Source organism: Ahaetulla prasina, chromosome 4, assembly GCF_028640845.1.
Source record: "Ahaetulla prasina isolate Xishuangbanna chromosome 4, ASM2864084v1, whole genome shotgun sequence".
Taxonomy (NCBI): Eukaryota; Metazoa; Chordata; class Lepidosauria; order Squamata; family Colubridae; genus Ahaetulla; species Ahaetulla prasina.
Window position 1 is genome coordinate 91,846,470 of NC_080542.1, and position 14,593 is coordinate 91,861,062.

The following is a 14,593-nucleotide window of genomic DNA, read 5'->3' on the forward strand; positions in this document are numbered from 1 at the left end:
GGGTTGAGGGAAAGCTGAATGGAGCAAAGTTCAGGGATATCCTCAATGAAAACCTGTTCCACAGTGTTCAGGACCCCAGACTGGGCCAAAAGTTCACTTTCCAATATGACAACGATCCTAAGCACGCAATCAAGACAACACAGGAGTGTCTTAGGGACAACTCTATGAATGTCCTAGAGTGGCCCAGTCAGAGCCCTGACTTGAACTTTATTGAACATCTCTGGAGGGACCTGGAAATGACTACCACCGACTGTCGCCATCCAACCTGACTGAGCATGAGAGGCTTTACAAGGAAGAATGGCAGAAAATTCCCCAATCCAGGTGTGCATGTCACACCCAAAAATACTCCAGGCTGTAATTCATGCCAAAGGTGCTTCAACGAAGTACTGACTGAAGGGTCTGAATACTTACACCAATGTGATATTTCAGTGTTTTCTTTTTAATAAGTTTACAGACATTTCTAAAATTCTGCTTTCACTTTGTCATTATGGGGTACTGAGTGTAAATTAAAAAATGAATTTTAACAACTGTATAATCAGGCTGCAGCATAACAAAATTGACAAAAATGAAGGGAATCTGAATACTTCCTGAAGGCACTGTAAATATCATAAGTAAATAAATTAAATATGAATAAATTAAATAAACATAATTTGGGCCTATATCTATGAAACACTGGAGACAAAAGGAATCTATCCTTCCTGTCCTGCATGCTCTCAATATTCTCAAGCCATTTTGAAAAAGTTACAATAGGAAGATAAAACTTTGAGGGAATAACTGAAAAATATATCAAATTTATCCCCACAATGGGTTATTCTGGCCTAGATATCAGTCTAATATGCCAAATGAATTTAGGAATTTACAGGAATTGTTTTTTGCCCAGCAAAAAAGAAACAGGGAGTATGTCTTCTAATACAAGATACCTGCTATAATTATTTCACTATTTATAGAATAGTATTTTGAGCATCATAAACTTCTAAGCAAATGCAATAAAATGCAAAAAACATTTTTTCACAATAGTGCAGTGCAAAAAAGAAATAAATAAAATTAGAGGATGTGAGAAGACAGGCTGCCTAAGATTACCTAGCACCTAAGCGGATGATGATAGGGCTAGCACCAACAATGAAAGAGTGAGCCCTCTTCCTCCCTAGAGGAAGGCTAGGTAGATGAAGTTTTTCTCATGGTCCATAACTCCCTTGGTTCTCCCTTCTCCCCCAACAAAGTGGCAGGCAATTCTGTGAGTCAGTCAAGGGGAAGGAGTGGAAGGGGAAGGAAGCAGCTTCATTGCGGCTTTCCTGAAGATAGCAAGGGGAAGATAAACAGCACAAGCCTATATGATTCAGCTGGTCATGGATTGTCTATTATAAAAATAAAAGTATAAAATGACATTGATCATAAAGGAAGTTAATGAACCTAAATAAAAAATGCATCGAATATCATTTTTAATTCCTGAGAGATATGTTCCAATAAATATAATAAGAATGCTAGCAATTCAATTTAGTTTCATTTTGAAAAGTTGTTTCTTCTTACCAAAGACTCTTTCATCATTGATATTTTTAATGCAGAACCACAGGCCTGCTGGGAAAGTACAGACGAGAATATGTAGATCAAAAAAGAAGGAAACCCAAGTTGTAGGCTGATGCTCCGACACTGAGGCAATGATCGGGATGTGAATTTTTGCATATCTTTTTAAAAAGAATCAAATTCAAATTATTTTAGTAATGAAACTCAAAAAATGATAATTAAAAAATAGCTGATTATTGAAAAATTTTAAATTAAACACATTATATTTTTAAATACTAGTCATATTCCTATCTTTTAAAGGTTTGTAATATAAAGCATTTTTTTTGAGCGGGTATATGTCCTACATATTTCAGTTAAATTTCAGAAATTGAGAAAAATTGGTTCTTTGGCTCCTTGCTAAAACTGAATGATATGATCAGATGTAGTCATTTATTCAAAGAATGAAAAAAATGGCTTGTTATAAATATCAAAGTATTATTTTGCATCTTATAAATCACACTAAAAAGGTAAGACACATTCATATTCTATTCAATGACATAATGCTACCTACTCCTTTAAAATGTGTCTATTAATACAACAAATCATAAAAAGAAGACAATATAGAATAGTAAATATAAATTCAATATTAAACATGAATAAATTATAAAGATGAAGCCAAAGATGAAATATAAGAAACTAAAATAAAAATAATTTTTTAAAAATAAAAGTTTTTGTACTGTAATATTAAAAAAAAATATTGACACTAATGGAAATTTTAAAGTATTTTAGTATAGATAGTAAAAGCTGTTATTTATGCTTGACTACTACTTCTTTTTTTTTTGCTGGGAGAGAGATAGAGTGGTGGTTGGTGGCTGTTTTCCATTAACAGGTCAAAGTTATGCAATTTTACCATATATTCATACCTACCCAGTATCCCATAGTGAGTAGAATCTGCCACTCCATGGTGCAATGTAACCTGAAAATACATATGGTAATTTAGCAGCAACCGTGCATATATACACATTCACTTTCAAACCTTCGAAACAAATTGTTCTCTCAATCCATATTAAAAAATATTTGTCTCCAACTTTACTTTTAAACTAATTCCCTTAGTCCCAACTCTAAAGTAAATTGTTCCTTCTTCATGTATTGATACTTATTTTTACTGACTGTCTGAACCATATTAATTGCACAACAAACCACCAAGGTCTCTAACAGTGAAAGATAGTACTTCCCTTTGTTGCAGATTCTTTAATGGTCTCAAACAGGGATTAAAAAAAAAGATCAGAATGGAAAAGGGCATTACAGGGTCTGCAGCAAAAAATAGTGACAGAAAATAAGAACAAATTCAAAAACGTAGCAAAAATGGCAGCAGAGACGACTCTGGCTTTATATGCAGGGTTTTGATGGGGCAAAATGATCATATTAAAATACACACTTTTCTGTTCTACTTGAACCTTTGTTTCCAGTTCTTTAAAACATTTTAACATTCTTCTTCTATGCAAAAAATGTATGTTTCTTATGAAACATCCACTAATAATTCCAAAGATACTATATTATCTGAAACAATTATTTTATGAACAGACATAAAATACAGTTTTCACTCAAGGAGCATGCTCCATCATATTCCTGATATTTTGTCAAACTGTTTCAGGATAGACATAGTTTGGCAGAAATGAAACATTTAACATTTATGTTAATTCTGGACAGAACAAAATCTAGGCTGAGTGAATAGGACAACGCTCATTCACATTATCCCTACCTCTCCCCAAATAAATTCCCAGTATAACATATCCAGTGGGCCAACTGCTCGCCACATTCCCAGCATCATTTTTTTCACCTTCACCAACATCTCAGCATAACATATATCATGGGCCTGACTGCTCCCCACCTTCCTAGCACCTTTGTTTCCTCTCCATGGCTGAGCTGCTGATGTCCTTGCCTTTTCTCTTGCTCCTCATAACCAATTTTACTCAAATAAAAAAGGTCCATGTTATTCCATGCACAGAAATAAAAAATATCTGAAACGAGTGCATTTTATCTGGGCACAGACTCCCAAACTAGCTGCTCTATGCATGGAAAAATTCATGTAAGGAACATTTGCACATCTCCACCCAATAATTATTTTGAGCTGTTAGAAAGTTTTCTTTGACAACAGGAAATATTTATTGGATACCACTTACCTGTATATGTTAAATAGATAACGCTCAGGAATACAATTCCAGCAGCCAAAGATATACCTAAGAAGAATAATGTCTGAAATTCTTGCTTTGTTAGTCTGTCTCTCATATACTGCAGGAAAGCATAGGCTTGCAGAAGAGCAAATACACCTATTAAAATGCAAAGAAACAGTTGTGTTTTGTTTAATGAACAGTCCTGGCTCTAAACAAATGCTAATTTTAAGTAATTTTGTTCACATTATGCATGTTTCTTTTGTTGATTTTATGTATTTACATGAATTTCTATATACGTTACCATATTTATGACCACTGTATTTTAAGATGTTATTTTCCTAATATATATATGTTCATTATCTGTAATATTCTTTTATTTTTCCTGCAGCTTATTCCCCGATGTTTTTCTTTTTTTATTACTCACTGAAATATTTAAGATGTCAATTCATTTTTTTTATCCTTAATTTTATTTTTTTCAATTACTTACTTCCATGAAACAAGTTGAACTGAATCTGAAAAGGGAATTAATCAAATTGCTTTGGGACAAAATACAATCCTGAATTATAATAATGATAAAACATCAAATTCTGATGCATTTCTCTCATACTGAGCTGCAGTGGTTAGAGTGCAGTACTGCAGGCTACTTCTGCTGCTTGGCAGCTGCCAGCATTTTGGCAGATCAAATCTCACCAGGCTCAAGTCTTCCATCCTTCCAAGGTTGGTAAAATGAGGACCCAGATTGTTGGGGCCAATATGCTGATTCTGTAAAACTGCTTAAGAGAAGACTGTAAAGCACTACAAAGCGATATATAAGTCTAAGTTCTATTGCTATTTAGAACACAGGTGTCAAACTTGCAGTGTCATGTTGTTATCATGTGACCTATTGCAATGTTTTTCCCTTTGCAGAGCTGGGGTGGGCATGGCCTGTGTGTGATGCATCTGTCCTGTGGTCCAGCAGTTCAACATCCCTGTATAAGAACATATAACGTATCTCGTAAAAACCAGCTCTAACATGATTGTTTTTGATATTACCCCATTTTTGTATCTTTTCCTATTTTTCAGTATTTTATTCAGATGTGATTATCACAGCAATACAGAATATTCCAAATAAAGCCTCATCATAGATTTATATAAATCCACCGTACATTGACAAAATTATTTTCAATCTCCTTAATGATCTCAATGGGTACAAGGCAGGGGTGAAATGCTCCCGGTTTGGACCGGCTTTCCCGATCCGGTAGCGATGGCAGTGGGTGGTTCAGAGAACTGGTAGCAAAAGTCCCTGGCCCCGCCCAATGCATCTGCTGAGTTGCACCTTCATCAGAGGTTGTTTTTTTTTTAACTTTTAAAAGCAGTTTTTCTTCAGCCAAAAATATGCCTTTAAAAGTAAAAAAAAAGCCTTTGAGGATCCCGCGGCTCAGCTGGGATCATCAGAACCCTTTAAAAGATTTTTTTTAACAACCTCTTCGGCCAAAGAGGTTGTTAAAAAAAAAAAGTTTTAAAAGGCTCCTCTGGCGATCCCAGCTGAATTCGTCATCACCAGAACCTTAAAAAACGTGTTTTCCAGAAGCTCTTCAGCGAAGAGCTTGTAGAAAACCTCCTTTTAAGAGGTTCTGGGCTGCGATAAGGCCCTTGTCTAATTAACTGCTCCTTTCCGGCTGGGAAAGCCATGTGTGTTTACATCAGTTGCATCAGCTAGCAACTGAATCTGCCTGCCTGAAATCCATCTCCTCAGTCAGCAACTGAATCTGCCTGCTTTGTTGGCTGAGGAACTCTGGGAATTGAAGTCCACAAACCTTAAAGTTAATAAGGTTGGAGACCCCGATCTAAAAAATATAAATAAAATAAAATAATAATAAAATAAAATATTTGTGCAGCTTTCTGAGATTTGGTGTGTTTCTGTAGTGTTTCACTCTAAGTACACAAACACACAAAATCTCACAAAGCTGTATGTGGCATTTTGTGTGTGTGTGTGTGTGTGTGTGTGTGTGTGAGTTGTGTTGTGTTGTGTGTGTGTGTAAAGTTGGTGTTTGAGCTTTTTGTGGCTATATGAGGTTCCTGCTTATTGCAGGGGCCATTTTGGGTGAAGTGCAGCTGCTTTTACATTGTGTATGAATCAGTTGTGTTGTGTTGTGTTGTGTGTGTATGTAAAATGTGAAAGTTGGTTTTTGAGCTTTTTGTGGCTATATGAGGTTTCTGCTTGTTGCAGAGGCCATTTTGGGTTAAGTTCAGCTGCTTTTACACTGTGTGTGAGTCAGTTGTGTTGTGTTGTGTTGTGTGTGTGCAAAGTGTGAAAGTTGGTTTTTGGTACCTCTTAGTGTTTTTTATACTTTGTTTATTATTTTTATTATTTAATGTTATTGGCCACGCCCACCTAGTCATCTGACCACCAAATCACACCCACCAATTAAGCCACGCCCACAGAACCGGTAGGGAAAATTTTTAGATTTCACCCCTGGTACAAGGTATGCTTATTAATAGTCCTCCCATAATAGTTTACATTTTCATTCAGCTAAAATGTATCAACATTCTTTGTTGACAAGATCAATGTTGTTAGCTCAGAATCCATTAATATATATGTGAAAGTTTGGAGCTATTTTTTTTCTTTGCATCACTGCATATCATTTTATACTTACCCTGAAGTGCATTTTGCCATTCTAAGACCCATTCACCAATTCGTAGATATTCTTGTACATATCTCCTTCATAGTTCCTTTTTGATCAGGAAATGTAATAGCTACTTGGAACATTCCTCCAAACAGAAAATTACTAATTTATTCCTACTAATGCTCCTTATCCATTACTAATTAACAGAATATCTGCACTGTGGCGCAGTAGTTAGAATGCAGTATTGCAGACTAACTCTACTCACTGCTAGGAGTTCAATTCCTTCGATTCTGACCGGTTCAAGGTTGACTCAGCCTTCCATCCTTCCAAGTTCAATAAAATGAGGACCCAGATTGTTGGGATCAATATGCTGATTCTGCTTAAAGAGGGCTAAAGCACTATGGGATGGTATATAGGTCTAAGCTCTAATGGTAAATGCTTTTGGATGGTACCTTTGCACATTTTGCTATTCAAAATAACTACTGATAATCTTATATATAATTTTGCTGTCAACAAGGTTAGTGAATGATGACACACAATCAGCACAGAATTATTACTGGGAAAATTTGTGCAACATTTAAGAGGAATAAGAGTAAAAGGAATTTGACTACAAATAAACCTGACCATTTCTTCAACAACTATTCAAAACTTCAGTTGTTCTGAACTTACAATCAGTATAGATAGTTCTCAACCTATGACGACAATTGAGCCAAAATTTCTATTGCTAAGTGACACAGTTGTTAAATGAGTTTTCCCCATTCTATGACTTTTCTTGCCACAGTCGTTAAGTGAATCACTGCAGTTGTTAAGTTAGCAACATACTTGTTAAGTGAATCTATTTTTCCAATTTATTTTACTTATAAGGTTGCAAAAGGTGATCACATGACCCAGGACATTGCAACCATCATAAAAATGAGCCAGTTATCAAGCACCCGAATTTTGATCATGTGACCATGGGGATGCTGTAATGGTCATAAGTATGAAAAATGGTCATATCATATTTTCAATGCCATTGTAACTTCAGTCACTAAACGAATGGTTGTAAGTCGAGAATTATCTGTACTTGGAAGTTCTGACCCTTGCAGTGCCCAAGCAGTCACATGAATAAAATTAGTGTGTTTGGCAATTAGCTTTAATTATGACCAATTTCCAAGTGCCTGCTGTCATGAGATGACAATTTGCAACATTCCCTACTGGCTTCCTACAAGCAATGGAGAAGCTGTCAAAGAAGATTGTAAGTCATTTAGCTGAGTCTTCTTCCCATCTTCTCTCCACTTGCATGCACAGCCACTGTCTTTCCCCTCTTCTCACACACACCTTTTGGCCTCTTTTCCTGAGTTTCCTGTGATCCCCCTTATCTTACACTCACCTTCCATGGGCTCCCAGAGATGGATGCACCCCATACCCTCTTTCCAAACCTCCCTGCAATTGCACACATGCATTCTACACTCTCTTACCATGGTCTTCATGTGACTGTATGCAAGCAGGCATCACACAATCTCCTTCCTTGCCTTCTTAATTTTGTGTTCCATCATAGCACCCTCCTATTTCAATCTGAGTGTGCTCTCCACTAGTCCTCCCCACCTCAGTGTGGCACCTCCATGCTCTTTACCCGAGACTCCCTCCAAATTATTTAACAAGTCTTGGGGTTAGGACAATGGCCTGGATTGTGGTAGCTAAGCGATTGTGCTTTATCATCAGGTCATTTAGCCATAGCAATCCCTGTCCCAATTACAATTGTAGCCTGAGGACTACCTGTTAATATCTGTAATAGTTAGGCAAAATTGCTCAAAATTGTTCTTAGGCTATATAAAAACTTCCATTTTATAAGGCTTATTTTATTTTTGTTTATTTGATTTACATTCTGCCTTTCTTTTAGAATATTAAGGCAGCATATATACCAACTCAAATAGAGATTTTTGGATATCATGTTAGAAAATTATAACTTCTAAACTATTTTTTTCTAATCATGTTTATATTGTAACAATAGAATAAGAGATAAAATTACATAAGTTCTATAACTAAAATCAGAAGTTATATTTTCTTTCTTATCTATATTCTAAATATTCATTTTCATTAGTTTTTTGTTTTTTATTAAAATCTTTATTAAAGAAATTAAAACTTCATTGTGTATATTTTTAATACACTAAATTATTTCTTACCTGCAGCTGCCATGTGCTCACTTGTCCTAATTGGCTGAAATCCAACAAAAGGTATCTGCATGGATAATATTAACCCAACAATGTAGAAAGTGCTATATGCTGTGAATAAAAAAAGTATCAGATTAATATAAAAGAAAAAAGTTAATTTTTAAAATGGTATACTCATATTTTTAAGATTTGTCAGAATATTTGAAGGCTATTCTGTAATATAAATTAATGTTCTCAAATATTGACTTGTACACTGACATTTTGGTTCCTTAATTAATTCCAGTATAGAAAGGGGATTTCTAAAAGTTTGGGGCAGCCTGAATATCACTGTGGCGACACATACAGGGAGAAATGATGGGAGGCAAAGAGTTGGCAACTCTCAGAGAATGTGTCCTCAGTAGGTTGTTTCTGTGATGTGTTCCAGTCCCCTAATCTCAACCCAAGGGTCCCAATTAGCAAATCTTCAAGGGCCCAGACTTTTGCCTCCTGGAAGTGAATACCAGGTCTATCTGTAATAAGGTCATTCTCAGCTATGATTTGATCACAGATGAAAGGAATAACTAGGCATGTGTATCTGAGTCTTGGGTTGAGATTGGGGTGGCAGTGATGCCTCTCTTGCAGATTTGTCCATCAAGATTAAGATATTTATCAGCCAAGACCCCAGGGTAGGAGCAAATGGCAATGGCATTCAGGGCAACTTAATGTATACATCTATTATAACTATTTCTAGACTGGGAAGTTTTGCTCATAATCATTCATGCTTTACTCATTCCTGAATGGACTACAGATAGTCTTGAAGTTGATCATTATTACATTGAAGTTGAGCATTATCATATTCCCAAAAAATCTAGCCACTAATATATACAGCAAATTCAAATTATTGATTACAGTCAAAGCTAGTACAATTAAAAATACTCTAAAAGTATCTACTTAAAAGTTCTAGAATAAAATAATGACAAACATCAAATAAAATCTCTGTTAAAAACAAAATTTGGCAGCCTGTCAGTTGAACATAAACAAAATCATGGCCTAAGCTATAATGTAATATTAATTACATTAATATGGATGTATCTGGATGGGGAGGAACAGGCTCAAACTTAATCCCTCCAAGACGGAGTGGCTGTGGATGCCGGCACCTCGGTACAGTCAGCTGCAGATGCGGCTGTCTGTCGGGGGTGAGTCATTGGCCCCGATGGAGAAGGTACGCAACTTGGGCGTGCTCCTGGATGGTCGGTTGTCCTTTGAAGACCATTTGGCAACCGTCTCCAGGAGAGCTTTTTATCAGGTTCACCTGATCCACCAGTTGCGTCCCTTCCTGGACCGGGATGCCTTATGCACGGTCACTCATGCTCTCGTAACTTCTCGCCTGGACTACTGCAATGCTCTCTACATGGGGCTCCCCTTGAAGAGCACCCGGAGACTTCAGCTAGTCCAGAATGTGGCTGCGCGGGTTATTGAGGGAGTGGTTCGGAGCTCCCACGTAACACCTATCCTGCGCAGACTGCATTGGCTACCTGTTGTTTTCCAGGTGTGCTTCAAGGTATTGGTTACCACCTTTAAAGCGCTCCATGGCTTAGGACCGGGCTACTTACGGGACCGTCTACTGCTGGCCTCTATCTCCCATCGTCCGGTGCGTTCCCACAGAGAGGGACTCCTCAGGGTGCCGTCAGCCAAACAGTGTCGACTGGCGGCCCCCAGGGGGAGGGCCTTCTCTGTGGGAGCTCCGACCCTGTGGAACGAACTTCCCCTCGGGCTTCGACAACTACCTGACCTTAGGACCTTTCGCCGCGAACTTAAAACTTATTTATTTCGTATGGCTGGTCTAGCTTGATTTTACCTTTAAATTTTAATTGAATTTGATGGGTTTTTAAAGTTTTGTAATTTTATGGGGTGTATTGTTATTTTAAATTTTTGGGCAAATTTAAATCAGTTTTTTAAGGGTTGTTTTTAACTATTGTGTATGTTTGTATTTTATCTGCCTGTTCACCGCCCTGAGTCCTTCGGGAGAAGGGCGGTATACAAATTAAAATATTATTATTATTATTATTATTATTATTATTATTATTATTATTATTATTATTATTATTATTATTATTTCTTAAATTGTAAAAGCCTATAATTATTATGTACTAAAATACAACAGAGTGAGAATATCAAAAGATTGGTGCATTAATTGTATAAAATGGTTATAATAGATTATTCATCAAGTTCTGCTGTGCACAATCTAGCTACCTGGATTGTGAGTATGATCTGTTTGTCTTTAAGCAACCATTGAAGATAAATGGTATTGGAAGAACCGGAAGTGTCACGGCGAGACTGGCTGGAAAATAGCAGGCTCCGAACGAGCCTTGCAAAAATCCAGCCAGACAAACTGCTGTTGGGGGAGCTTTGGACTGGATCTGTCTTATAGGGAAGGTGAAGAAAGAGAGGCACCTCGGACGACCAAGTGGAGCAGGCAAGTTCCTCCGAGATTGGAGAAAACTCTTCAATTTGGCGGTGGGGCATGAAGCTGCAGCAACCGGAATAAGATTTGTGCAGATGTGGTATTTTGGACGGAGTATTGGTACCGGGTGAGTGATTGGCCAACTCACAAGTAAAAAAGAGGTATTTTAAAAATTTTCAAAAGAAGTCCCGGAAATAGCAGCTAATTGGCATTGGGGAATGTTAATGAAGAGAGAAGAACAAAACGGAAGTTAAAGCACTAAAGCCAAGAACGGAGCTTGATATTTGGATTGGAAATTGGATTTGGAGATATTAAAATTATTATAAGAAAAAGAAACCCGAAAGAAAATAGTTTCTGAACAAGATTGGACATAATCTTAAAAATTTTGAACTTTGAAGGAAGAACAAAGAAAAATTCAAAATAGAAAAGCCTTGTAAAGGAAATTTTTCAATTGGATTTGAAATTGGATTTTAAACTTGAATTTGGGATATATAGAATTAAGGAGAGAAAGAAGAAACCTGAAAAACATTTGATAAGCGGATTTAATACATAAATTGGATATTTTGCGAGTTTGTTGGTTTGAAACTTGTGGATTGGAGACAGACATCTGCTGGCGGAAAAAAAGCACTACAACGAACAATTTGAAATCTGAAAAAAATTACAGTGACGATGAGCTACAAGAGCTGTTAGAAGTTTGAAGGAGGATTTGTTTTCTTTTAAGCTGTTTGATCTCGACAACCAAAGGAGGTGAAAATAACAAAACTATAAATTAGAGTTAAAAACAAACCAGAATGTCAAAATGTGGCAGGAACTAATTGAGATGGTTAAAATGATGTGTTTATCATTTAATCTTAATAGAAAATGAGAAATTGTGTCAGAACATATTCAATTGGATAAAGAGGCTAAGAATGAGGGAGCAAGAAAACAACACTGAAGATAAAAATATTGATGATGAAAACTTAAATGATTACATTGGGAGTAACAATGAAAAAAAGAGAAGGGATAGGAGGAAACAACCTACAAAAAAGAAGCAAACTAAGGGAAGAAAAAGAAGGGAAAAGATTAGAGGAAAGTATTTTTAATGATTACACTGGGATTAACAATGGCAAAAATAGAGAGGATAGAACGAAGCAAAAGAGAAAAGAAAAGGGGAAAGGATTAGGCACAAAAAAGTTTAATGATTACACTGAGATCAACAGTGGGGAAATAAGAAAAGTGAGAGAAGAAAAGGGTAATAGATCAGATTAGGGCAAACTAGACGAGTAAAGGATTTAAAAGTCAAAGGAAGTATACACAAGAAAAGACATAATTATAAAAAGAAAAAAAGGACAATGAGAGAATGGGATAAAGGGAGGAAAATTTTAAGAGGTGGACTGCTGGATGGACCAAGAGAAAATGGTTAAAACTTATACCTATACCTATAGTTATATACCTATATTATTATTAATATTTTGTGACTGTAATACAAAATATATTGTGTAATACAAATGGTATAATGAAGAAAAACAAAGGAAAGGAGGAAAAGAAATATGCTATATACTTATAGAATCAACTGAATTGTATTAATATCAGTATTATAAAAATTAAATTATGATATAAATTGTGAAATACAAAAAGAATGCTAGAAGGGTTAATATGATCTTATGTATTTAGAAGGGGGTTAAGATATGGAACTTCAAATGAAATTTATTTATTTATTTATTATTTACATTTCTATACCGCCCTTCTCCGAAGACTCAGGGCGGTTTACAGCCAAGTTAAAAAGACATATACAAAAATTAAAACACAATTATTTGAAATTTAAAAATCTGAAACCATAAGGCCGAATATTAAAATAACAAGAAATAAAACCACTCAATTAAAAATTACTCTTAGGCCAACCCTGCTTGTTGAAACAAAAAAGTCTTGAGCTCACGCTTAAAGGCCTGGAGGTCAGGAAGAAGGCGTAGCCCCAGAGGCAGTTCGTTCCATAGGGTAGGTGCCCCAACAGAGAAGGCTCTTCCCCTGGGGGCTGCCAGCCGACATTGTTTAGCTGACGGCACCCCAATTGAATAAGATTGAAATTGAATAAGATATTAATAGAAATTTAAAAAAGAAGATGATTAAGAGATTAAGATATTGTTTGTATCTGAAAAAGGTAGTGTGAAAAAAACAAACCCTGAAGAAATATAGTTTTTGGTAAAATGATTAATAAGGAAATAAGAAACGATAAATTGGTCCACCATAGAAAATAATTGATATTAAGAAATAAATGTGAAATATAAAGCTATAATTTAAAAAAATTAAAAAAATTAAAAAAATATGGAAATATGGATGGAAATGATTATGTTTAAATTAAAGGATTTCAATAGAAAAAAGGAAATAAGAGGAAATAAATTGATGATAATTTACAAATGTGATTTTGAGAAATATATGTGATAAATGGAAAAATAAGATAATAAGATTAATATTGGAGGTTAGGGTAGATGATAATATAGATTATAAATTAAATATTAAATAGAGATGAAAAATAAAAAAGTAGAAAAAAAGAATATTATCGCAGAAATTGAAATATATAAATAATATTTGGGAAGTACTTATGTTATAAGCTGTTTTGACTTGGTCAATACTCTATTCAGAAAAAATGTACTGTTTATGTTTGTGTGTTGTTGTTTTTTAAAAAAAAGATAAATAGTATTGGAATGGCCAGGACACCTATTAATTATCAGGAAAATAAATTTTGTTTGAATGTCTTTATAAATAAAGCAGTGAAGGACATGTCCAGAGGCTTCCATCTCTCCAGAATCACAGGGACAGAGTCTTTCAACCAATGTTATCCCTTTATATTTGCCGTCCAGGATGGCTGAGGGTTGCACATGACATTGTGGAAACGAAAAGGCTTTCTGAAGGTTCACTATTTCTAAATGACTAAGATAACTGGCACAGGTGAGATTATATCTAATAAAATCTGGAATCAATATATATAGTACCTAATTTTACCTAATTTCCAGTTTGAATAAAGAAAATTATTTCATCTTAATGTAAAGTTTGACAATTAATGTAAAGTTTGCAATTCAAAATGCAAGAGAATATAGTAACTGCAACATTGCCATCTTGTGGTGTTTAACAGTAATAGATTTCTGTGACTATTTGAGTCCTATTATGTATTTTGGTAATTTAAAAAGAACAAAGAATTTGCTTCTACATTTGAAAAATTAAACTTTGACTTTTACTCAAATTAGTGTTTTTTCATATTAAAATACTAAAGAGATTTCTTGTTTCTCTGAAGGAAGTTGCAACCTAATCCATTTTATTTGCAAATACTTCAAAATTCTCTTCAGTAATTATTTTTCACATGATTCATTAAAAACTTCCATCATTTAAAAGAAGTGATTACTTACAAAGGATATATCAAAACTTAACTTTAAAATCTGGGAAGTAAAGCAAACCAGATTATTTAATCACTGATCCTACTATTACTTTTGTCCTCTAGTTTGCACATACTGAGTTCTTTTTAAAACTCCTTTTTCTACTTGACCAAAATATTATTTCAGACTTATGCTAGAGGGGAAAAAACACAATATAAAGGGAGGAATTAACCATCCTAGAGTCTCTGAATCTTTCTATCAAATGATATTTTAATGTCTGGGACAAAATTTATTTGGTTCATATTTTAATGTGACATTTTCAAATATGCGTTGCTTAGAACTGTACATAAAAAGCAATACAATTTCTTACAAT

The 14,593-nt window shown here is 35.1% G+C and overlaps 1 protein-coding gene across 2 annotated transcripts in view; it reads right to left on the reverse strand.

Annotated features, from left to right (window-relative positions):
• The window catches only part of STT3B (STT3 oligosaccharyltransferase complex catalytic subunit B), a 76,923-nt gene that overhangs the window by 12,893 nt on the left and 49,437 nt on the right, over positions 1-14,593 (reverse strand). For both annotated transcript variants that reach the window (XM_058183613.1, XM_058183612.1), the window contains exons 6-9: positions 8,443-8,541; positions 3,684-3,830; positions 2,428-2,476; positions 1,528-1,682 (exon numbers count right to left, since the gene is read on the reverse strand). In XM_058183613.1, the coding sequence (XP_058039596.1) occupies positions 1,528-1,682; positions 2,428-2,476; positions 3,684-3,830; positions 8,443-8,541 (450 nt within the window). The remainder of the gene's footprint in view (positions 1-1,527; positions 1,683-2,427; positions 2,477-3,683; positions 3,831-8,442; positions 8,542-14,593) is intronic.